Source organism: Mastigoproctus giganteus, chromosome 8 (assembly GCF_048544385.1).
Source record: "Mastigoproctus giganteus isolate SK-2022 chromosome 8, ASM4854438v1, whole genome shotgun sequence".
In the NCBI taxonomy this organism is placed as follows: domain Eukaryota; kingdom Metazoa; phylum Arthropoda; class Arachnida; order Uropygi; family Thelyphonidae; genus Mastigoproctus; species Mastigoproctus giganteus.
The window spans coordinates 43,762,825-43,787,713 of NC_143582.1; the positions used below are offsets into that span (position 1 = coordinate 43,762,825).

The window sequence follows — 24,889 nt, forward strand, 5'->3', positions numbered from 1 at the left end:
TTACGTAAAGGTGAGTACAGTGATCTCAGACAGTTTTTAAATTCTGTACAGTGGGATCAACTGACGATGTTACCAACAGTAAATTCAAAGTGGGAAGCATTCAAGGAATTAATCGTGGATGCTACTAAAAGTTTCATACCTGTTAAGAAATATTGTTCGAGGTTTAGGCCTAAATGGTTATCAAATGAACTGAGTGAGTGACAGAGAAGACAAATGCATGGGATACATATAAATTATCACGCGACTCAGAAGCCTATGGCAGATATAAGCTAGTCTGTAATCAGGTGACAAAGGAGGTTATGCAGGCGAGTCTGATTGGTCCACTTGATATCGATGGTTCGACTGTTGATGAGCCTGCTCAGATAGCAAACAAACTGAATGAGTATTTCGCATCTACATTCACACATGAGGAGTTAAGGTTTGAAAATGGCAGAAGGTTATCAAATTGTAGCAGGGTACTTAATGATTTTGTAATAACTGAGAGCAAAGTGGAGGAGAAATTATCGAAGTTAAACATAAGAAAGGCACCAGGGGTGGTTGGGATCTATCCAGTTATATTAAAGGAGGCGGCAAAGCAACTAAGCAAAACTTAGCCATAATTATGAGAGCATTCCTGGACTCAGGGAAGGTCTCCATGGACTGAAGATGTTCAAATGTATCCCCAACTCACAAAGGGGGAATCGAACGGTTCAAAGTAATTACAGACCAGTTAGTTTAACTTCTGTTCTGGGTAAAATAATGGAGTCACTGGTTAAATATGCATTGCAGGATCATCTAGACAAGACTGCAGCAATAATTCAGACACAGCATGGGTTTGTTAAGGAAAAGTCTTGTCTGACAAATTTGATAGGATATTATGATGTGGTTACAAAGGAACTGGATGCAAAAAAATAATTTTGATATCATATATTTGGATTTCAGGAAAGCTTTTGACATTATTGTGCATGGAAGACTATTGTGCAAATTGGAGCAGAATGGTATTAAGGGTAAGTTGCTACAATGGATAAAAGGATGGTTGAGTGAGAGAAGACAGAGGGTGGTAATCAATGGGTACTGCTCTTAGTGGACTAATGTTATTAGTGGGGTCCCACAGGGTTCGGTGCTGGGTCCTCTGTTGTTTTGTATATTTATCAATGATATTGATGAAGGTATATCAGGCTTAGTGTCGAAGTTTGCAGATCATACAAAGGTTGGCAGGGTTGTTAATGAAAACAATGGCAGTGTACTACTGCAACAGGATCTAAGAAGTGGCAACTGAAGTTTAACCTTGACAAATGCAAAGTACTGCATATGGGTAGAAGTAACCCCAGAGAACGTACCAACAGTGTGGTACTACACTTAAGGTGGTAGAAAATGAAAAAGACCTGGGAGTAATTGTGCAGTCAGATATGAAGTTTTCTGAGCAATGCAGACAGACTGCCAGGGCAGGTCATGGGGTTTTGTCAATTATATATAGGAATTTTGCCAGCAGGGAAAAGGAGGTGATTATACCTCTGTATAAGGCAATGGTCAGGCCACACCTTGAGTACTGCGTACAGGTCTGGAGGTCTCATTTTAGGAAGGATGTAGATTTACTTGAGCGTGTACAAAGAAGGGCAATAAAATTAGTGAGGAGAATGAAGGGATCCTCTTATCAAGAGAGGCTTAAGTTCTGCAAATTGCAGTGGCTGGAGACTAGGCACCTGCGCAGTGATCTGATTGAGGTGTATAAGGCCTTGAATGGGTTGAGCACGCTGAATTCTGATGGCATCCTTCCACTTGTTCAGATTATGAACCTAAGGGGGCATAAATTCAAATTAAGAAAAGACAGGTGTAGAATAGATGTGCAGAAATTTGCCTTTAGCCAGCGGGTGGTTAATTGCTGGAACAAACTTCCATCTGTCGTGGAAGTTGATAGGTTATATAAATTTAAGGAGGAACTGGACAGGCATTTGGAAGGAATGGTGTGATTTTTTTTTTCCTTTTTTGGCTGATGCTGCATAAGCTTTCTTATGCTGCACTTGCTTTCTTTCATCACATGCCACTACTACTACTTCAACAACCATACCTAATTGTTTCAAGAAATCGAAAATTAAATTCAAATGAAATTCAATTGCAGATAAAGAATGTGGAAACGAAGAAAACAACTTACCATTATCCGAATGGTTGCTAAGTAACAACATTGTAGGTCTTAATACAGATAACTTCGATGAATCTGTACAAGATGACGACAACTTATTAACTAGGTCTTCTGCAGAGAGTGACCCTGTATATGATGTGCTCAACAAAGACTATAATGATGATGGTAAAGACAACGATTGCGATAATGATATGATGACAACTGAAGGTGAATAAAAATCAGTGGCAACAATCTCAAGGTGCAATGGACACAGTCAATTTTTTTGAAGGAACTGAGGCAAGTAATGGAACTTTTAATGCATTGATTGTTTTAAGGGGAAACTTAAGAAATATCAAAGGGAAATCTTTAAAACAAACATCAATTTTAAGATTCATATATAAAGACTAATTAAAATCATGTTTATATTATTAAACAGTATTGTTTCTAATTACACAGAAATAAACTGTTTAGTATTAAGTGTATTGTTTTAAAATTACAGACAAAAAAAAAAAAAATTGTGTTTAATATTAAATGTACTATAGTTTACACAAGCATATTAATACAAATAATATATAGGTATATACTAATATAATTTTATTTTCTCTAATATTTCTTTTGTTTTTTGAATTTATCTTTTTATCAAGTTACTGAGAATTTAAAAAAACATAGGAGGTAGGTTTAACTCATCACTGATACAGCAAGTAATGGTTATAACAAGGAAATTTTGTTGGTCCTTTGATGCTAATCATAACCAAGTTCGACTGCATATTAATGAGAAGTCAAATATGAAAAACATGAATAGATAGCTGAATGTGAGAGTAGACAATGTAAAGCATATAGTTTAGGAGGAACACAATGGGGAATTAATACCCACAACAGAATCTTTTGCAGTGTCTTTAACCTCACAGTAATTGCAATTGACCAGACAGATGATATGCAAGCTAAAGTCTTATCTTCCTTATAGGCAATTTTCATTTCCACACAGCACCTGTGAGACAAATGAGGTGTTCGTGTTTAGCCACAAAATCAAAGTAAATCATTACTTTGATTTTGTGGCTAAACAAGAACAGCTGACAAAAATACAGACGTGTACTGCCAGTTGCCATGCGAGCATCTGCGGGATCAGCAACCATGAAAATGCTTAAAAACATAATATCATTATTCGTTTCTCTTGTTTATTTTCATTTGATATTTTAAAATGGGTTAAATTTGACTTAAATCACCAATTCTGATAACGAGGTATTATAAAATATAGTACTCAGTACCGTGCTTGCGTTAGAGGTTGAGAAGACGAAAGAAGATATTTGTTGACATTAGATTTGAACTTCTATAGACTGTAATTTTCAGGAAATACATATGAAGGAAGGTTGTTACAGAAAACGGCAGTTGAATGAATAAACGAGGAAGATGAAAAGTTGGTTCTGTGGGTTTGAAGTTGGACAGTAAATGGAGTTTGGCTGGTGGCAGCGCATGTTCAGACTTTTGAAAGATGCGGGAATTATAAAACCCAATTCAGTGCCCATGGAAGTATCTGTAGAAAAGGCATGCAGCAGAAACAGTACGATTGGGACAGAGAATGGAGAGACTCTGTTAGAGATGAGACCTAATTGCCCTCTTCTGAATGGAATCTAGAAGCCTGAGAGAGGTTTTGGAGGCATCGATCCACATGTGGGGGAACAATATTCCATGGCAGGGCTGATTTGCGATTTGTACAGAATGAACAGCTGTTTGGAAGAAAAGTAACAGAGAGCAAAAGAGAAAACAAGTTTTTTAGATGCAGAGTAAGCAATATTTGTAATGTGCTTGTGCCCAGAGAGATTAGATGTCAGAGTAACCCACAAAACAGATATATATATCATCTTGCCTAGAAATCGGAATGTCACCAAAGATAAGCACAGGAGCAGAAGAATCCTTTTTGCAAGATATGACAGGACTGTTTTAGAAGGATTAAAATGAACTAAGCTGTCTTTGCCTGGAGATTGGCATCTAAGGAATTGGTAGTGGATAATCGAGAAGTAGAAGCTGATTGTGCAGGGAAAGGTTTCTCAAACTGGAAAGTGGAATGCAATGTGCTATCAAAACTATGGATAGGATTTCCAGGGGAAAGAACTGAACCTTGGGGGCCACCAGCATTAGTAGAGAAGTCAGAGAGCCATCTACCATCACCACCCAGTGAGTGGTCAGAGAGAAAACTGGATAATAAATACAATTGCAAAAAAAAAAGTTGGCAAACCATAAGATGGAAGCTTGTTTAGAAGACCTTTATGCAACACACGATCAAAAGCCTTTGAGATGTCAAGAGCAAATGATTGTGTTTCACTGAACTTTTCCATTGAGTTTGTCCATAAATGGGTAACATAAGCCAGAATATCACCAGTGGATTGACACTGACTGAATCCATACTGGTGACTGTTGATCAGAAGGAAGGTTTCTAGTTAGTTTTAAGAGTTGGCATATAACTGATTTCTCCATTACTTTAGAAAGAGAAGTAATTGCAATGGGACAATAATTGGATGGAAGGGATTTGTCAACCTTTTTTTTAGGAACTGGCTGGATATGAGCAAATTTCCAAGCAGAAGGAAAAACGCCTTTGGAATAAGAAAGAGAAAAAAGGTGGCAAAGAACAGGAGTAAGTTCAGGAGCACAGGTTTTGAGAAATACCATCAGGACAGGGAGCTTTCTTAGCATTAAGTTTTGTCAAAATCCTTCTGACATCCATTTGACAGAAGACCATAGGAGCACATTGCAAATGATGGGAGGTGTTTTACCAAGATCATTAATACATGAGTTGAAAGAAAAATGGGATGCTAGCCGGTCAGCTTTATCCTTGGTTAAAGTGACAATAGAACCATCTGGTTTTGACAGAGGTGGGAGCAGAGATGGGCAAAAAGTTGTGCCAATAGCTTTGGCAAGAGACCAGAATGCTCAGCTATAATTAGGGCAAGAAGCAAGTTTTCTACTCTTAGCCTGTTCAAACTCTAGTTTGGACTGATTAATAACTGTTTTACAATTGTTGCGAGCTTTGGTGTAGGCAGAAAGTGAAACTGAAGAATTGGAAACAAGCCAATTATGACATGGAACATTCTTCTCTTGAACAGATTTAACATATTTATTGGAAAACCAAGGTTTAGATAAAGTATGAGATTTTAATGTGGAGTGTGAATAAAGGATTCTACTCCTACAAGGATAATTTCACTAACATGATCTGAGCAAATGTTGATATCAGAAGTTTTGAAACAGTAATCTGACCAAGGAAAAGAAATCTCACAGGTCATCCCATTTTGCAGTCTTTTAATGCCAAACAATGAGAGGTTGGAAATACCCATGAGATAAAGGCTCCATTGGAGAAGAAACAATCACCAAGTTGTGATCTGAGGTGCTTAAAGGACCACTCACTTTGACTGTGTACTTAGAAGAGTTGTTTGTGAGAAAAAGATCAAGCGTGTTGGCTGTATGTTTAGGATTGTCTGGTATTCTGGTAGGTAAATGAACATCTGTGCAAGGTCATCAGTAATTGCAAAAGCCTCAGCATCTCGACCAGCTGGGCCTGTGTGACTAGAGAACGGAAGCCAGCTGGAGTTGTGAACATTACAATCGCCAAGGAAAATTACCTCACTGTTAGGAAAGTTGGACTGAGATAGTGAAGTTGCAAAGAGAGGAAATTAAAGAGTTCCAATTGATTAGTGATGAATTTGACAGAATGAGGCAGAGAGATTTTAAGCCAGAGAAGATTGAAAAGAGGAGATTCCAAATTTACCAAGTCTCTGAGAGGGAATATCAGAACAGACATATGCACAAGTACCACCTTTGAGGCAAAAGCAATCATACAGCGAATAATTTGGGCAGCTGAGATTAACAGTGGTTGAATCAACCAATAACTGAGATTCTGTTGGACAAAGTACATGGAGTTTGGCAGACTAAGTGGAAATGGACATCGCTGAGATTAGAACCAACACCATGTATATTTGTGAAATGAACTAGGAAGTGTTTGGGAGGTTTAGATCTTCTCACAGATAAGCTTACTCTATTAGTTTGACAATTCATGTATTCAATAGTAACAAAAAGTTGGGGGCACGCTGTATAAAGTAATGAAATTTTTGGAAATGGCATACACACGGTAAGAATATACCCAGATCCTTGGCATAACGTGACCTCAACAATGCCCCCCCCCCCCAGAATACACAATACTCAGACTCCCTCTCGTCACTATCTGGCAGAGTAGAGGTAGCAAGATTATACACTAGCTGATCTGGAAGCCTCTAGAGAGTTACCAATAGGTTTCATCTGGTGTACTAACTAGCGGCTGGCCTGCGAACACCATTTTAGAGCTGTACCCTCAAAATGTAAGACAGTTTGGTTCTCGTCATGATGTTCATCATAACCTCAAAAGACATCAGTCATACTGCACAATGGAAGAGACGGGGAAAAGGTTGACAGGAACTTAGCTCTGGAGACTAAACATGGGTTCCATCACTTCAAGCCTCCAATAAGCAAAGTGGTGGTATTGCACTGGTTGATGAGTTATCTACCACCTTTCAGTCCAAATAACAGAATTTCTCTGAAACATAAATCCATACATAAAATCAGAGTAAATACTCAGTTCCCAATTGTGATCTTATTAACCCAATGCCAGTCACACTAAGTTAAAGATTTCAAATTAATTTTTAATTCAAAATTTCAATATTAAAAGATGCTGCTGAAGATGAAAGTAACAAAGTTAGTCATAAAATTATAAACATGAAACAATCACTCCCATTTTCCAATTCAGAGAGCTGTTAAGAGTGGAAAATGTAAAACTTACTTTGTATACACATTAAATGTTTTGTCAAACAAAGGAATTAATAATAATTGAAGCAAACCTTTTTTTTACAATCAGGATAATTGAGAGAAAAGAAATTTTATACCACATTTAAAAAAAAAAATAAATAAAAAGGAACTACTTTCTGTAGCAGATGTGCCATTTATGAGATGTTGAAAGACAAAATAGCATTGGCTTTCAGACAAAAGGTTGTTAGCATTTTTAACTCTAAGTAAACAATCTTTTGCTTCCAAAACATATTGAATAAAAGGTTGACTATATTTATGAAGAAAAAATTAACTTTTGTGATCTATTCCCTAAGTTTGCGGGAACGTTGCAAGAAAAAAGATTTCTGGTCTCTAAAAGCACTGAGTGCAGCCATGACCCAACATATCAAGAGTTTAAGTTCAGCAGGCATTTAGACAGCATGTAAAAATTACCCAAATGTTGGGAAGCAGTCATAAGGTGTGAAGGAGACTACACTGAAGGTTTTTTATATTTTTAAATCAGCATCTTTATGGCATGGACAATTAAACTTGCTTTTCAGGTAGAGAACTCAAATGCCTCAGAAAAATGTCATGCACTAAAGATCTGAGCCTCCCAACGGTCACTGAATTGCATATGCAATGCAGACACAAAATATATCTAAACTTACCTTTACCCTCTATCCTTTTCTTGAAGTATTAAATTAATTCACTGATCTATTAAACTTCTCTTAATATGCTGCTTGTGCGTGCTATCTAGGAATTGTAAAATTAAGTAATATTCTTTGTTATATATATAGATTGATAAAAAATAAAATAAGATGACACATACACAGTTAAGTCCCACAAGCGAAGAGTCTTATCCCACGAACAAGAAAGTGCATACTGCCCATCAGAAGACATCACAACATCAGTTACAAAGTGCCCATGACCTCTTAAGCGCTTCTGGGGTATACCATAATTTGTTTCATTTCTTGTTAACTTCCACATAATAAGGGTCTTATCTGTACAGAAATTATATATATAAAAAAAATTAATCATTTTCATTCAAATTTAAATAATAAAAGACAGCAAAATCAAGTTAAGAACAAACATGTTCTGTTAATTCCAAATTTTAAAAGCATTAAAAATCTTGGCAGATCTTAACTTTCATAAGCTTTAATTTTCTATAAAAAAAATGTAGAAAACTTGTACAGTGCAATAGATTTAAATCATCTTTGATTTAGTTTAAGTCGATAAGAACATCATTTATATAAGTTTTATCATTTCCACTGTAATTTGTGTTCTACACTATCACAACCATTAAAAAATTTAATGACAACAAAAAAAAAATTTTTTTTTTTTTTTTTTTTTTTTTTGGTTGTCTTTATCACAATCAAAAACAATTTCCTTTAATGCAACAAATGTTTACAGCTGAATACAACTCCTAATTCACAGACTGCAGGTGGAAAGTAAGAAAATGCAACATCACTTCTTAAAATTTCAGCAGAAGACTGTGCAGGTGCATTACTTAAAAATAATAACGCTTAATGTTTTCATATGTATTCCATTTTTACTTTTGAATAGTTTTACCATTTTTACAATGACCGTGAAACCATTCTGAAAAAAAAAAAAAAAAAAACCCCCTATTGTAAAATTATCATTTAGGAAAATCACTGTTCTGCATAAACCAAATGCACACATAAAAGGTAAGTACAGTATAAATTGTCTTTCTGCATCATTAGTTTTTAACAATATTAAAAACAGTTAGCCAACTAACTGCTGGCTTTTTTACATTTTAGGCTACACAATGATAACTTTATTTAATGATTGGAGCATTTTTTGGGGAGGGAAAGCACCACAGAAGATCATTGTCTACAGATACAGTAACAGAAAATGCACTGGAATAATCTTTGGGGGGAGGGCATCTTCCCTTGCCCAAGGGACCCTGCAAATGCTACTAATCCATTTAGTGTTGCCCAATTAAAAATATTCTTTTTCTTCCAATTAACCATCCCTATTTTCCAATGTTTAAAAGGCCCGGTAGCCATGCTAACAAGGGTGCTAGGCTGTACTGAATGTGGAGCATGCGGGGTTCGAGACCAGCTGTCAGTAGTTGTGGATTTCATCCTCAGTATCTTGAGTTAGTCAGTCTCAAAGCCAGGTGCTATTAGCAAGTCAAATCCAAGGATCCTGACTAGAAATACATTTGAAATAAATAAATTGTTTAAAAAACAACACACTGAGGATGCTCTTACCATTTATTATACTTGAAAGCCATAAAATAATGAACTATAATCATATTTTCTAGTTTTGGCCATACTTTTCAAGGTTCATATTCATGCTTGTCTTGCACTACAGTGCAAACGATAATCCACACATGTGAAAGGGAGCCAGCTGCTGGTAAATAAATAAATAAATAAAAAAAAAAAAACACGAGAATGTAGAAATTGTACATACAACAGACTTACACGCAAGAGATTTATCTATGTATTTTCCATTTTGTAAAATAAGAACAGAATATAACATTAGCTTACAATCCCACTGAAATTGCAATTGGTTCTAATTTTCAGTAAATATAAAATGAGATATTTACATTTAGTTGACATTTTCTAACGAAAATATCCATGTAGAAAGATAAACATCGGACACTTTTACTACTCTCTAAACAAAAATAATTGCACAAGGTGTATGGGAAAAGTTCACAAATTGTAGATACACAGTATATCTATATCATAAATATGGAAGAAAAAAAAAAAATTGTCAAGGCAAAAAAATTAAAATAACAGTTAAAAAAAAAAAAAAAAAATTCTTGATCAATATACAAATAACTAAGGTTCAATTGTATTTAAAATTTCTCCATCCTCAGTTATTCTGAAATTGGCCAAAACCATAAGCACCTTACCTTAAACCAGGGATCGCCAACCTACAGCTCTAACTTTTGACCCACATGAAGCAAAGTTTGAAATGGAGTAAGAGGACTTAAAAATCAAGGACATGTGGAGTGCAAGACTAAATTGCCCCAAAACTGAAATTGAGGATTTGAAGAGGCAAAAGGCTGCCCTTGCAATTCTACACAAATGGGCAGTGATAGATGAGTTTAAAAAGCAAGACGCATGGTGTAGCTTACCAGACACATAATTTTGAAAATATTTGCGTTTGGACTTCTCTCAGTTTTTGGTTTGACAAAATTTTTCCAACATGAACTATATTAAAAATAAACCAAGAACTGCCTAAACAATGCGAGTCTCTCAGCATGCTTAAAGATGAAAATTACGGCATACTTCCCTGATGTTGAGAGACTCACTTAAGAAGTTCAGCAGCAAAAGTCACATTAATCAGAAATATTATTAATAAATAATATTTCAAAATATATATATTTTTTTCATGGAATAGAGTGGGAAAGTGTTTACCTTCCCACTCTACTCCATTTCTTAAAAAATTCCAAGCTTGAGCTGAAGTGTGGCTCTTCAATCAAAAAGGTTGACGACCCCTGCCTTAAACCATAACCAAACTCGAACAAGATAAACTATCATACAGATACTAAATTTTTGACAGTTGTCAGTTAATTTCCAAAAATATAGTTATGAAACAGTAAAAATTGTGAATACTGTATTTGGTTTCAGAAGAGTTATGTGATTAAGAAGAATTAATTTATGACATCAAATATGTTACTATGGTTCAAAGAGCAACCACACGGCAAGATACAAGTTCAAAAACTGTTTAGAGGAAAAGAATGAGAAAAAGACCCCCATGAGGCATTTCCTTTTACTATTGGTTTCAATCTTTTAGTTTGTGTCCAATTATTTTTCAACCAAAAGAAAGATGATTATAATATGTTTTAAATAAAATGTTTTGATGGTGGCCATCAACATTAAATTTGATTAGGGTAAGGAATATTATAGCTGTCAAAAGGGGAAGACCCACACCACAAAAAAACCCTATATACTGGCTACAATATAGACTGCCATAAAAGCTTACATAGGAAAAAGCAAAAGAAAACTCAGAGTAAAAGAACATATGGACATTGAAAAAAGGCAGTAACAAATTCAGATCCAGCTTTCCACATGTGGGCAGAGGACCACAAAAGGGCATTTGCAGAAACATCAGCACTAGCTACAGACATACAATAATCATACTCTACAAAACAGCCTTTTTAATAGGAGCACAACAAGGAATTCTGATCAAAAACAGAAAACATCTTTAAGAATAGAGTCCTAACCAAAATTAAAAATAAGTTTCAACTTCTTAACAACCAACCCACCACCCAAACAATCCCCTATCAACTAAGGAAAAATTACAACCTAGGTAGATTCCTACCAACCACTCTAGAAACAAAAGATCTTGATGGGTAAAATTTTCCAACAATAAGTTAATTAGTTTATTTAATTTTATTTATAGTTGCCTCTACCATTGGCAAATTACCTCAAGATAAGTATTTAAGGAACTGGTAGTGAATATTTGAGAAGTTGAGGCTGTTTGCACAGAGCAAGGTTTCTCTGAAAAGTGTAATGTAGTGTGCTAACATTGGTTGGGGTTCATTAGCTACAAGGTTTGTTACCAGTGTCAAAGGAAAGCTATACATATGTCAGGTTTAATGCTTAATTCATTTTAATCCAAAGCTCAGAATGAAGTAAGCAGACCAGAATGCTGTTCAGGTTTGTAAAATTTTCCATTTTGATTAGTGTTTTAATTACCATTTGAGGCACAGTGCAATGTGTTAAAACTAGACACAGGCAAGTTACTTTTTAACCCAACAGAGGGCACGTAATACAACTTTCTGAAAAACACACACAAACTGCACCAAACCCCGATTTTATACTCACATTTTTAAAAAATATTTTTTAATATTTTGTATTCTTCCCCCCCCCCACCAATGATTACCAAAACTAAGACTCTACAAAATATCATTTCCATATTATTAGCAGCTTTTATTTTTTAAATATAATTCCCAAAGAAGGTAGATTTTACCAGCCATTTTTATATTTAAAAGCAAACAGTGCAAAAAATAAACATTTCTCAATGAATTTTTTGTTGAGGGTAAAGAACGTTACCCTCAGCTTTAGGCAATAACATTTGGGAATAATTTGGAATAAAGAGAGTAATTTTTGAATATATGTACTTAATTTTTAAATAAACAGGTGGTTTACATATATGACAGCAAACTGTGATAGGAGATTCAAAGCCCTTCAGGTATGTATCAGGTTAAATATCATTATACCTCACTCACTTCCATATCCTGTGGTGGTGAGACTGAAAATGTTAAATTTTCCCGCCTTCTTTAGGTTTTATGTGTGTAGTACTATTTATTGCGCAGGCGTACCAAGTTTTATCTCTGGCATGATAGTTTACCCTGCCATAGGCAAAATCTAATGCTCTGCATTCCTGAGTGGACTGGATGTTAAATTATAATTTAAAGTTTGGGACAATTGCATATTTTTGCTTGTTTTATTGTAGGAAGCAGATACACAATATTAATTTAATTTTTTATATTTATGTTTAATGCAATAAATTAAACTAAAAATGAGAAATAATAAATATTAAAATTAATCATGTAATCCGTAGAGTGTGGACCAACAACACTTTTCTAAGGCATGAAGGACCTGTATGTGCCCTTGGGGATAACTATTTACAAATATATACAGCCTCCTTCACTGTGAATCTTAACCCTGTGATTACTCGTTATATTCTGTGTTTGTAAATAAATCTTGTTTTTGCACTGATGCTGTAATAATTAATTGTATATGTTAGAATTTGTGGAATGCAATATACCTGTATAGTGACGATGACCAGTGTATTTACATTCATGGTGTTAATAACTTTGCTAGTAGGGATTTGATTTTGAACATCCAGGTACCATGTGGATAGGTAATGAGCCTCACCTATGCACAATTAACCTGGGGTTCAAATGTGGGCCAATTTTCAGCTCTAATTAGAGTGATGGAAAAGATTTTTTCTATGGTTCTGTTAGGATTAATGCTAGTTGGTTGCTGTTTGAGTTTTGCTTGTGCAGCTGCGTTTGTATGGTGTCTTGTGTAATTGTCAGGTATTTTGTTATTGATGAGGGTATTTTTCAGTTTTTTAAAAGCTTCCATCATGTTTTCTAGGTTATTGCATATGTGTATAATCCTGTTCGTTTGGTTTCTGATCATGTTTCCATGTATATTCTTGGCTGAATTACTTTTCCAGTTTGTTACAGGCCTTGGCAAACTTTTTGGATGAAGGGCCACATTAGGAATTCAAAAAGAAGGCGGGCCGCAAGTAAAATACTATTTTTAGATATATATTATTTATCATGAAGAAATATAACAAAAAAAATTATTCTCTAACAATCAAGAATTTAATGAGATGAATGGAACTGTTTTATATCTTTTAACATTTTTTAAATTTCGGGTGTTAATTTTATAGTTGAGATTCTTAAAACTGCTTGTAAATGTTCATCAGTGATGCTTGATCGTAAAGAATTTTTATTTAGATTCATGATGGAAAATGCTTGTTCCCATATGTAGGTTGATCCAAAAATAACTATTTTTCGGGCAAAATATTTAAGTTCATCGAATTTGTCCGAATTAAGAGTATTGTAAAATTTACAGATTTCCTCATGACGGTGCAATTCCCTTAAATCGGTATCACACTGCAGATTTATAATTTGAAGTTGTAGTTCGCTCGGTGCATTATCAATTTCTATTGAAAATGGGTCACACACTATTGCAAACTTGTCTCAATTTTTCGGAAGTCACCAAATCGCCATAATACGTTGGCATTCGAGGTGAGCGGACGCGCTTAGACAGGGCTCCTCAGTTAAGTGGTTTACTTTTGGATAGTGCTTTTAAATATTTGATTTATTTAGATATTGTTGGATTATTTTGTTATAGGTTTTCCTGTAACTGTTTGATTTTAATAATATAATTTTTTAAAGTTACTTTCATTGATATTTATTCAATTTTATAATGGTAGTTACGAGATCTGCCTTAAACACGTCACAGAGTATTGTGACTCACATGGAAAGTGTGAGTGAAACCTGTGGAACCTGTGGAATGTTTTCCAAGGTCGACCTGGTGATAATCCTACCTCACCTGGGGATTCTTTTCTTTGTGATCAATGTAAGGAGTGCACCGATCTTAAATTACAATTTGGTGCACTGATGGAACAATTTGAGTCCCTGAAAAATCAAGTGCTTGCCCTCGAAAATAATGCATCTGGGAGCTCGTCAGGGACTAAAAACTCCAGCAATCTACCAAGTGATGCACACCTGATTCGAGCCTCAAAACAGAAAAACCAAGTGCAAACTACTCTGGTTAAAAAGGACATTGTTTTATTAGGAGACTCCATTGTCAGGGAAATGGGGAATATTTTTTGTAATAAAGATAGGTGGAGCAGAACCAGGGTATGTCTGCCGGGAGCAACTATTGATGATGTCACCAACAGATTGTCAGATTTTAAAGGGGGTAAAGAAAATATTATTATTCATGTGGGGACAAATGATATTAAACGTACACGATCTGACGATTTGTTGGAAAAATACAGGACCGTGCTGAGGAAATGTCGCGAGCTAGGCCATAATGTCTATGTGTCTGCAATTCTGCCCAGACACGACAGGAGGGATTATATGTTTTAAGAGCCTTGTGGATTAACTCAAGACTTGAAGGAATCTGCAAGGCTTTAGGGGGTAAATTTCTATCAGCATGGCCCACACTTGTAGGTAGAAGGAATTTGTTTTGTAGAGACAGGATACACTTAAACAAAGGTGGTGCAAAAGTTTTTGCCAGTATTATTGAGGATACCTCAAAGGTTCAGGAAACTGCTAGTTAGGGGGGGATGTGGGTAATACTGACACGCGTTTATCTGATAATATTGGTCAATGTAACTCTTGCACATACCTTAAGAGTTCTTATCTGTTACCCCAACTGGACGTATTATCTAGATGTTCTGGGGGCAAAGACGTTTCACGTGAGCAGTATTAGTATTAGTATTAGTAACGGCCGCATGGTGCAAGAAAGCCTATGGCTTATGCTGCACCAGCCAAAAAAAAAAAAAAAAAAAAAAAATCCGAACAAAACAATGATAAAAACAAAAAAAAAAATAATAAATAAATAAATAACTAAATAATAATAATTAATAAATAAAAAAAAAATAAAATAAAAAGGAAATTAAACCTATCAACCTATGTGCTTCCCTTACCCGAAAGTACTATCCAGATGACCTTTGAATTTCCCCAAACTGTCGGCCTCTACCACCCATGAAGGCAACTTATTCCAGTAATTTATAACTCGCTGGCTAAAATAGAACTTCCTGCAATCCAATCTAAACATTTCCCCCCGTAACTTGAATTTATGTCCCCTAGTTCTAGCATCATTTATAATCTTGAAAATTTTGTCCTCATTCATTTTACTGATGCCTCTCAGAGCCTTAAATACCTCAATCAAATCTCCTCTAAGGTGTCTAGTTTCCAAACTCTGCAACCCACATATTCGAAGTCTTTCTTCATAAGGACGCCCTTTTGCCGATCTCACCAGGCGAGTTACCCTTCTTTGCACCCTTTCAAGAAGCTCGATGTCTTTCTTCAGGTGCGGTCTCCATACTTGAACACAGTATTCCAAGTGTGGTCTAACATAAGCCTTATATAATGGGATTATCACGTCCCTATCTCTACTTGCAAAAGTTCGATAGATCATCGATAGGACACCATGGGCCTTCCTTGCAACCTGTTTACAATGCTCAGAGAATTTCATGTCTGACCGTATCGTAGCTAATAGCAGGTAGCTAATATCAGGGAAGAGAGCCTAAAAAACTTCAAGGGTTGTTAAATATACAAGAACAGTAAATCTTAATTGTTTATATAGTAATGTTAGAAGTGTCATCAATAAAATGAGCGAATTCGAACTGCTGGTTAAAACAAGTAACGCGGACATAATAGGGCTTACAGAGACGTGGTGCCACCCGGAAATTGGGGATGATGAGTTTCAGTACGGCTTGTATAATGTATTTAGGAAGGATAGGTTAGATAGAAGGGGTGATGGGGTAATGCTTCTTATCAGAAGCAGCCTGAGTGCGACGATAGCTTTCCCGGATTCAGACATTTCACATGCTAGTATAGAGTCTGTATGGTGTGAGATAGTTGGAAACAAAGGTATAATGCGAGTAGGAGTAATCTACAGACCAGGTGATTGTGAAGATTATGACAAAAGCCTCTACATGCAAATGGAATGGGCAAGTAAGCGTCAATGCCTTATTATGGGTGATTTCAATTTGCCTCTAATTGATTGGAGTAAATGGGAAGGAAACTCGACATGGGGAACAAAATTTTTAAATCAACTAGATGACTGTTATTTGTATCAACATGTCAGGGAAAGTACTAGAGAAAAGAATATCCTAGACCTCATCATCACACATGAATCAGATGACATAACAGGGCTGACAGTAGAGGAACCAATAGCAGGAAGTTATCACGGAGTTCTACGGTGGATGATGACGAGAGAGGTAGCAGAAGTAAAAGGCAAAGGAATGGGTTTTAATTTCAGAAAAGGAAATTACGATGCCTTAAGGTACTACATGGCCTCTATTAACTGGGTAGATATCGGGCAGAGAATGAATACAATTGAACTGTGGTACGCTTTTAAAACATTAATCACAGATGCCTTGAATGCGTATATACCATTAAAAAAAATACTCCATGAGAAGGGTTCCAAGTTGGATGAATAGTGAAGTTGCCGAATTACTTGAGCAGAAAAAGGTGGCATGGAAAGGTTACAGAGCAATAAAAAGTACTGAAGCCTATAACAGCCACAAGGTGATGTGTAATAGAGCCACAGAACAGGTTCGACAGGCAAAGGCAGTTTATGAGAAATCACTAACAAACAGAGCAAAGGGGGGGGGGGGAAATAAAGAATTCTTCACATATATAAATGCCAAGAAGAGCAGGACAAACCAGATCGGACCTTTACGTAAGGGAAAGGGGATAGTAATAAATACACCAGCTGCCGTTGCAGATGAACTCAACAGTTATTTTGCAAAACGTTTTGTGGCAATGGGAAATTGTGGGAGCGAAGTTAAAAAATATGTAATTAATGATATTGAAATTTCGCAAGATTATTTAATGAAAAAACTTGAGCCTACAGACCAGTAAGGCTCCTGGAGTTGATGGAATATAACCTATTATCTTAAGAGAGGCGGCAAGCGAGTGCATTGAACCACTGAGGCTAATTATGCGAGCATCACTAGACTCTGGGGAGATTCCCTTGGATTGGAAAAGTGCAAATGTATCTCCCATACATAAGGGTGGCTCTAAAAGTGAAGTTGGAAATTATCGACCTGTCAGTCTGACTTCAGTAGTAGGGAAAATCATGGAGGCAATGATCAAGGGTGGAATTCAGGATCATTTGGATAGAATTGAAATTCTCAAGGATACTCAGCATGGTTTTGTAAAGGGAAAATCATGTTTAACAAATCTGGTTCGCTATTTCGAAAGGGTCACTCACGAGCTGGATTTAGGGAATAATTTCGACATTGTTTATTTAGATTTCAGCAAAGCTTTTGACTCAGTCCCACATGAGCGGTTGCTTTATAAGCTGGAACAGGTTGGAATCACTGGGAAAATCCTTAGATGGATAGAAGGATGGCTTCAGGGCAGGAGGCAGAGGGTTGTGATAAATGGCTATTCCTCAGATTGGGTTGATGTAAGAAGTGGGGTTCCCCACGGATCAGTATTAGGACCACTGTTGTTTTTAATTTTCATAAACGACACTGATGAAGGGATAGAGGGCGTGATGTCTAAATTTGCAGATGATGTTAAAACTGGTAGAGTAGTTAATGATCACTGTCAAGCTGAGCTTCTTCAGAGAGGCCTAGATAGACTTCAAGAATGGTCAGAAAAATGGCAGCTGTGCTTTAATCCAACAAAGTGTAAGGTATTACACCTGGGAAACAGTAATCCCAAAAAAAACTTATTCACTTGGAGTTCAACTAAACCCAGTACTGGAGGAAAGGGACTTGGGTGTTACGATACGGTCAGACACAAAATTCTTTGAGCATTGTAAACAGGTTGCAAGGAAGGCCCATGGTGTCCTATCGATGATCTATCGAACTGTTGCAAGTAGAGATAGGGACGTGATAATCCCATTATATAAGGCTTATGTTAGACCACACTTGGAATACTGTGTTCAAGTATGGAGACCGCACCTAAAGAAAGATATCGAGCTTCTTGAAAGGGTGCAAAGGGTAACTCGCCTGGTGAGATTGGCAAAAGGGGGTCCTTATGAAGAAAGACTTCGAATATGTGGGTTGCAGAGTTTGGAAACTAGACACCTTAGAGGAGATTTGACTGAGGTGTTTAAAGCTCTGAGAGGCATCAGTAAAATGAATGAGGACAAAATTTTCAAGATTATAAATGATGCTAGAACTAGGGGACATAAATTCAAGTTACGGGGGGGAAATGTTTAGATTGGACTGCAGGAAGTTTTATTTCAGCCAGCAAGTTATAAATTACTGGAATAAGTTGCCTTCATGGGTGGTAGAGGCCGACAGTTTGGGGAAATTCAAAGGTCATCTGGATAGTACTTTCAGGTAAGGGAAGCGCATTGGATGATAGGTTTAATTTCATTTTTATTTATTTTTTATTTTATTTTTTTTATTTATTAATTATTATTATTTAGTTATTTATTTATTTTTATCATTGTTTTGTTTGGATTTTTTTTTTTTGGCTGGTGCAGCATAAGCCATAGGCTTTCTTGCACCATGCGGCCGTTACTAATACTAAAAATCTTTGTGAAACGTCGTCATTCAGTGCATTGATAATTTCACAATATTTTTGAAATTTATTTTCTGGAATCTTCAGCAACTTCATGGTTGGAAAGTGGTCTACCTTGTTAATCAATAAATGCCAAAGGAACAACTGGAGTTTTAATTGAAATCCACTCAAACCTTTTACCATATCATGGGGGTATAAATTTTTCCCTTGTAACACGGTGTTGAAAATATTTAAGTGTGTCACGATGTCCAGGGTAAATGCAAAATCACAAATCCAGTTATCAGTTAATTCGGGAAAGTCCATAATATTTTTCAGTTTTAAAAATAGAATGATGTCATCTTTAAGATCCCACACTCGAAGAACTTTTTCTAAGCTAAGCCATCGAATTTGGCTATGATAAGGAATATCTGTGTACTCGGATTGAATATCTTGAAGAAAATTAAAAATTTTCTGTGTTTCAGGCCCCTTAATCGTATTAAATTTACTAGTAATACGAGATGTGACATGTTCAACTTTTAACACATTTTTACATAATACATGTTGATGTATAATACAATGAATTGTAATTAAATTATAATCAGGATAATTTTCACAAATTTTATCCTGAATTTTCTTTAATGCTCCAACATTTTTACCTGTCAAACTTGGTGCTCCGTCAGTTGTTACGCTTACCATTTTGTTCCATTGTAAATTATATCTTGTTAAGCATTTTTCAACTTTTTCAAAAATATCAGCCCGTTGTTTGGTCTTTAAGAGATTCCATTGAAAGAAGCTCTTCAATAATTTCAAAATTAGATCCATGTATGAAAATTAATAACTGTGCAGTATTCTTTTGGTCGTTACTTTCGTCGAGAGCTATCGAGTACCATTTTATGGATTCTAATACTGATAATAATTGCTCATTCAAATTTGTATCGATACATTCAATTCTTCTTACTACGGTTCGCCGAGATAAACTTATATTCTCAAATTTGTGTTTAATGTCAGGACATATAATTCCACAAGCTTCAGTCATACATTCTTTAATATAGTCTCCATCAGAAAAAGGCTTGTTGCTTTTTGCAATTATATGAGGAACAACAAAACTTACCTGTACAGTAGCTTCTTGTTCCTTAGTTAGCAGCATAAATACATTTTGTTGTCTAGATAAATTTTGAATCAGTCCATCAGCAGTTTTCTTTCTCGCTTCCGGAGTTAAAATGGCACCATATTCGGAATGTTTAGTAGTGAAATGTCTTTTAATATTGTACTCTTTCAACACTGAGACACTCTTGGCAGTTAGCAAAAAAATATTTTGTGTCCTAATCTTCATTGAAGACACTATGCTCTTTTTGAATTTTTCGTTTCTTATTCATTTTTAAAAGGGCGTAAATATTATTTTTTTTTATCACTACTGGCACCAAGATAATAACCGAAGATAATGCAAAAAAAACTAACTGTGGGATGACCGTCAGAGAAAACAGATTGGAACTGCAGCCGGTCAGCAGTCCTATCCTATCACTCCGCCACCGCAGCAAAGCCGTTCGGTTGTCTGTTACCGTAGTTTCGCACTGTTAGTTTATAATCGCAAATTATACCGTTATAAAAGCGCCCATTGGCTCGCTAAAGTTCATGCACAATTTCAAATTCCATCTGAACTTGAACAATACAGAGATGATAAAACAATTTACAAGTCGACAAATTTTATAATGTGTTACATATACAAATTTATTTTTCAAAAAGACGTCGCAAAAGGCACAAAATAAGTAAACTTTTTTCGAAAATACAATTAAAGCTTGCGGGCCACACAAAAATGTGTGGCAGGCCACATGCGGCCCGCGGGCCATAGTTTGCACGGGCCTGGTTTAATAGCTGGGAAGCTAAACTGGTCTCTTTTATTGTAGTGTCTGTGTATACTAAGTCGTTTGCTATTGTGATTTGACTATCTAGGTCAGTGGCTTGTAGGTTGCATTCTGTGTTGGTTCTTTCCATAGTCAGTTCTTCGGAATAAATTTTCTCAGCCATGTTGTCGAAACCTGCATAGTTGATGACAAGTACATTGTCATTGTACCTGTAGTATGTGATGTCTTCTTTAATCTTATTTCATAAAAGTGCAAATAGAGGTTGGCTATGGAGCAAGAACTACTTGCACCCATAGCCACGCCTCTTATTTGCACATAGATGCTATTACCCATCTGTATGTAGTTATTTTTCACACTAAGGTTGATAAGGTGTAGCCAGTACTGTTTTTTACATCCTAGTTTATCTTTATATTCTTTGTAATATTCAGATAGTGCTGGAGGGTTTGGTCTTTTCCTCTTCACGCTGACCAGGCACCTTGAAGTGAACCACTACACGTTCGTTGCCACCTAAGTGATGTAACAGGGCTTACCACCGAGGTGTGCATGAGTGGATTTTAGGGAGGTAGGCCAACCGGACTTCTCCTAAATCTTCTGAGAAAGAAAGATATTGGATCCATCAATGTTTTAGACTGAGTGTCTGATAGCACACAGAATGCCCGTTCCCCTCTAAGCCCCATCCAGATAGTACTTTTATCAAATTGTTGTGTGATATGCTGGTGAACAAATTTTTGAAGTCAAATGTGTACAGTTTGCTAATATGGTCGTTTCTAATATATTCAAATGTACTGCCTGTTACTGGAGTTGAATTTTTTGTTTCTGAGATTGCTAGTTTTTATATTTAATTTAGTTTCCATTATTTTGCTAGATGTTTGCTACAATAAAACAAGCAAAATATACAATTGTCCCAAGCTTTAAATTATAATTTAACATCCAGTCCACTCAGGAATGCAGAGCATTACATTTTGCCTAGATAAACTATCACACCACAGATAAAATTTGGTACGCCTGCACAATAAATAGTACTACACACACAAAACCTAAAGAAGGCAGGAAAATTTAACATTTTCAGTCTCACCACCACAGGATATGGAGGTGAGTAAGGTACAATGATATTTAACCTGATACATACCTGAAGGGCTTTGAATCTCCTATCACATTTTGCTGTCATATACGGCAAATATGCATATATGCTGTCATATAGGCTATCCATACCAGAGCTAGATTTATATATAACTAGCAGGTTGGTTGGGGTTACTACAAACTTAAAGCTCCCAAGTAGTACCAAAATTAATTATAAAAAGAAATAATATATAAATAAGTTAAGCACATACATAACCCATGCACATGTCTAATTATCATTGTACAATAGCATTAACATAGCACCTAATAACCTCATTTATGCAATTTAAAAATTTAATATATAAATCCGATTGATTTTCAGACAATTCCAGTGCACACACACACACACACTACATTACTCACAATAATCACAGTTTAATGATATCAAAATCACAGATTAAAATTTGTACAGTTTTATAATAATCTTAATATACTTAAATAATCTAAAATATTATAATAATAAGAAAATGTAATATTCTTTTTCCTGTTACCCCTTTCAAAATATTCTGCTGGCGCCAACGATCATGCCTTAATGCACCTGTCAAAGAAATTCATGAAAGTATGAATTGCTGATGCTATCGAGGCAGTGTTGGATGGATTGGAAAACTGCTAGCTTGAAGGGATAAACAGACTAATAGATTAAAAGTAGCCGCTGGTAAAGGCCAAAGTGATTCTTGCACTGCTTCTATCGGAATGAGCAGCAGCATAGAACACAAGATGCAGGGTATTTCAGAGACTGCTGGGAGTCATTGCAATATAAGTAAACACATAGGTTGTGTTAGGGTAGGTAAGAATAAGAATAGGAACATGTATACACCAATGCTAGGAGTTTAGTAAATAAATTTGAATTTGAGGTGTTGATTAAAACATCAAAGGCAGATATTATTGGGATATCAGAGATGTGGTGTCATGCAGAAGGAATGCAGAACTGGAATTTGGGGAGTACAACATGTACAGGAAGGATAGACAGGATAGGAACGGAGGAGGGGTTATGCTATTAGTTAAGAAACACATAAAATCCAAGGAAGTGAAGCCAGTCAACATCGCTGGACAGTGCAGTGTCGGGTCAGTTTGGTGTGACATAAGCATTTGGAGGTCAAAATTGAGAGTAGGAGTGTGCTATAGGCCTATTGACACTGATGAGTATAATAAGAAACTGTACAGGGAAATAGAGTGGGCTAGTAAATCAGAGATTCTTATAATGGGGGGGGGGGGGAGTTAATTTCTCGGATATTGACTGGAATTTGTGGGTTTGTCACTCACACACTAGCAAGGCCTTTGTGGATTTATTGGATGATTGTTTTCTACATCAGCATGTTAGGGAAGCAACTGCAGGGAGTAATACGCTTGATCTGATTATCAATAGTGATTCTTCATGCATTAAGAATCTGCAGATAAAGGAACCACTAGGTGGCAGTGATCACAATGTGCTGAAGTGGGATTTACCCAAAGAGGTAACTACCATCAGGGGTAAAGGGAAGGGTTTTTGCTTTTGTAAAGGTGACTACGGTGGTCTGAGACAGTATTTAAATTCTGTAAGGTGGGACCAAATGATGATGTTACCAATAGCAAATTCAAAATGGGAAGCATTTAAAGAATTTATCTTGGAAACTACTAGGCTAATAAGACATGGCAGAGAAGAAAAATGCGTGGGATACATATAAATTAACGGGTGACATTAGCATTAGTAGAGACATATGCAAGAAAACAAGCTTATGCAGTATCGCCCAAAAAAAAAAAAAAAAAAAAAAAAAACCCACCTCCATTTCACCCCTCCGTTTGTACGAAATACCTGTCCAGCTGAGCCTTAAATTTATTTAGGCTATCAACTTTCATAACAAGGGGTGGAAGTCTGTTCCACCAACCAAATACCCGCTGGCTAAAGGCAAATTTCCACATATCTATTCTACATCTGTCTTTCCTCAATCTGAATTTATGCCCTCTCATGTGATTATTCTGAGCAAGAGGAAGAATACCATCGGCATTGAGCATGCTCAAACCATTCAAAGCTTTATACTCCTCTATCAGATCACCTCGCCGGTGCCTAGTCTCCAGACACTAATTTGCAAAACTTAAGCCTTTCTTCTTAAGAGCAACCCTTTGTTCCATTCACTAATCTTGTTGCCCTTCTCTAGTACTTGTTCCAACATCTCTACATCCTTCTTAAAATGAGGCATCCAGACCTGTATACAGTACTCAAGGTGTGGCCTGACCATTGCCTTATACAAGGGAATAATCACCTCCTTATCTCTGCTAGAAAAATTCCTGTATATCATTGACAAGACACCATGAGCTACTCTTGCAGCCCGTCTGCACTACTCAGCAAACTTCATATCTGCTAGTCCCCACCAGCACTATATAAATGTGCAGTTGTGGAAAACCACTGGTGGCACCTTACCCAAACACTATTTAAACACTACGTGAGAAACATGTATTTCTCATGTCTGTGTGTTAGCTGAGGGTGCTTTCTGCTTATTATTGCCATGATGACTCATAAAATGAGCAGAAATTCAGCTAATCCCTTTACAGGTACAGAGCAGAGCTTATTTACATGTAAAGATGATTGACACAATTCAACGAAGTCATCTGTATTCCGCTTGCATAAGCTACACCTGTATGTGCATCTTGCTCAATTTTTTTATATTTTTATTTATTAATATTTTAATTCTAATAACAGATTAAACAACACAATAACCCACAAATAAATTTTTATAGGCAAAAAACTTTCTATTCTATTCCAATAACCCTACTCTATTTAAAGGCTAATTTTCATGTTTCTGGCAATGATAATCCCCATATCTCCAAAGATTTTGAAATGTTGTCTAAAGGGGCCTTTAAATGGTTGGGTTCCTGGAATGATTTCTGTAAAATTTTATTTTCCAGCTTGTTTCAAAACTCAATCATTCAGATTTTATGACTACCAAAAATTTTGGTGTGCAGTATTATTCAATTTGTTCTTGGAATCAATTATTTCCAAAGTATATATATCTTTCTCCCAAGAAATTATTATTTATTATTATTATTATTTTGTTATATCTGCTCTAAATCATAAAATATTGCATTTGCTATTCATGATAACTAAAGATTATAATGATTTATGCACCAACATCGAGCCATGATGATGAAGAGGTTGAAGAAATGCACACCAAAACAGAGTCTTCTAGATGTGCAGAAAACCCACTACACTATCATTATGGGGGACTTCAATGCTAAGGTTGGAAAAAGGCAAAACAGTGCAGAAAGAGGAACTATAGGAAATTTTGGAATTGATGAAAGAAATAAAAGAGGTGAAAGACGTGTGGAATTTGCAGAATCTCAAGGACT

The 24,889-nt window shown here is 36.0% G+C and overlaps 1 protein-coding gene across 1 annotated transcript in view; it reads right to left on the minus strand.

The window, feature by feature from the left end:
• Rack1 (Receptor of activated protein kinase C 1) overlaps positions 1-24,889 on the minus strand; it is an 82,620-nt gene that overhangs the window by 47,642 nt on the left and 10,089 nt on the right. The window contains exon 2 of the mRNA XM_090379331.1: positions 7,713-7,884. Coding sequence (XP_090235457.1) covers positions 7,713-7,884 — 172 coding nt within the window. The remainder of the gene's footprint in view (positions 1-7,712; positions 7,885-24,889) is intronic.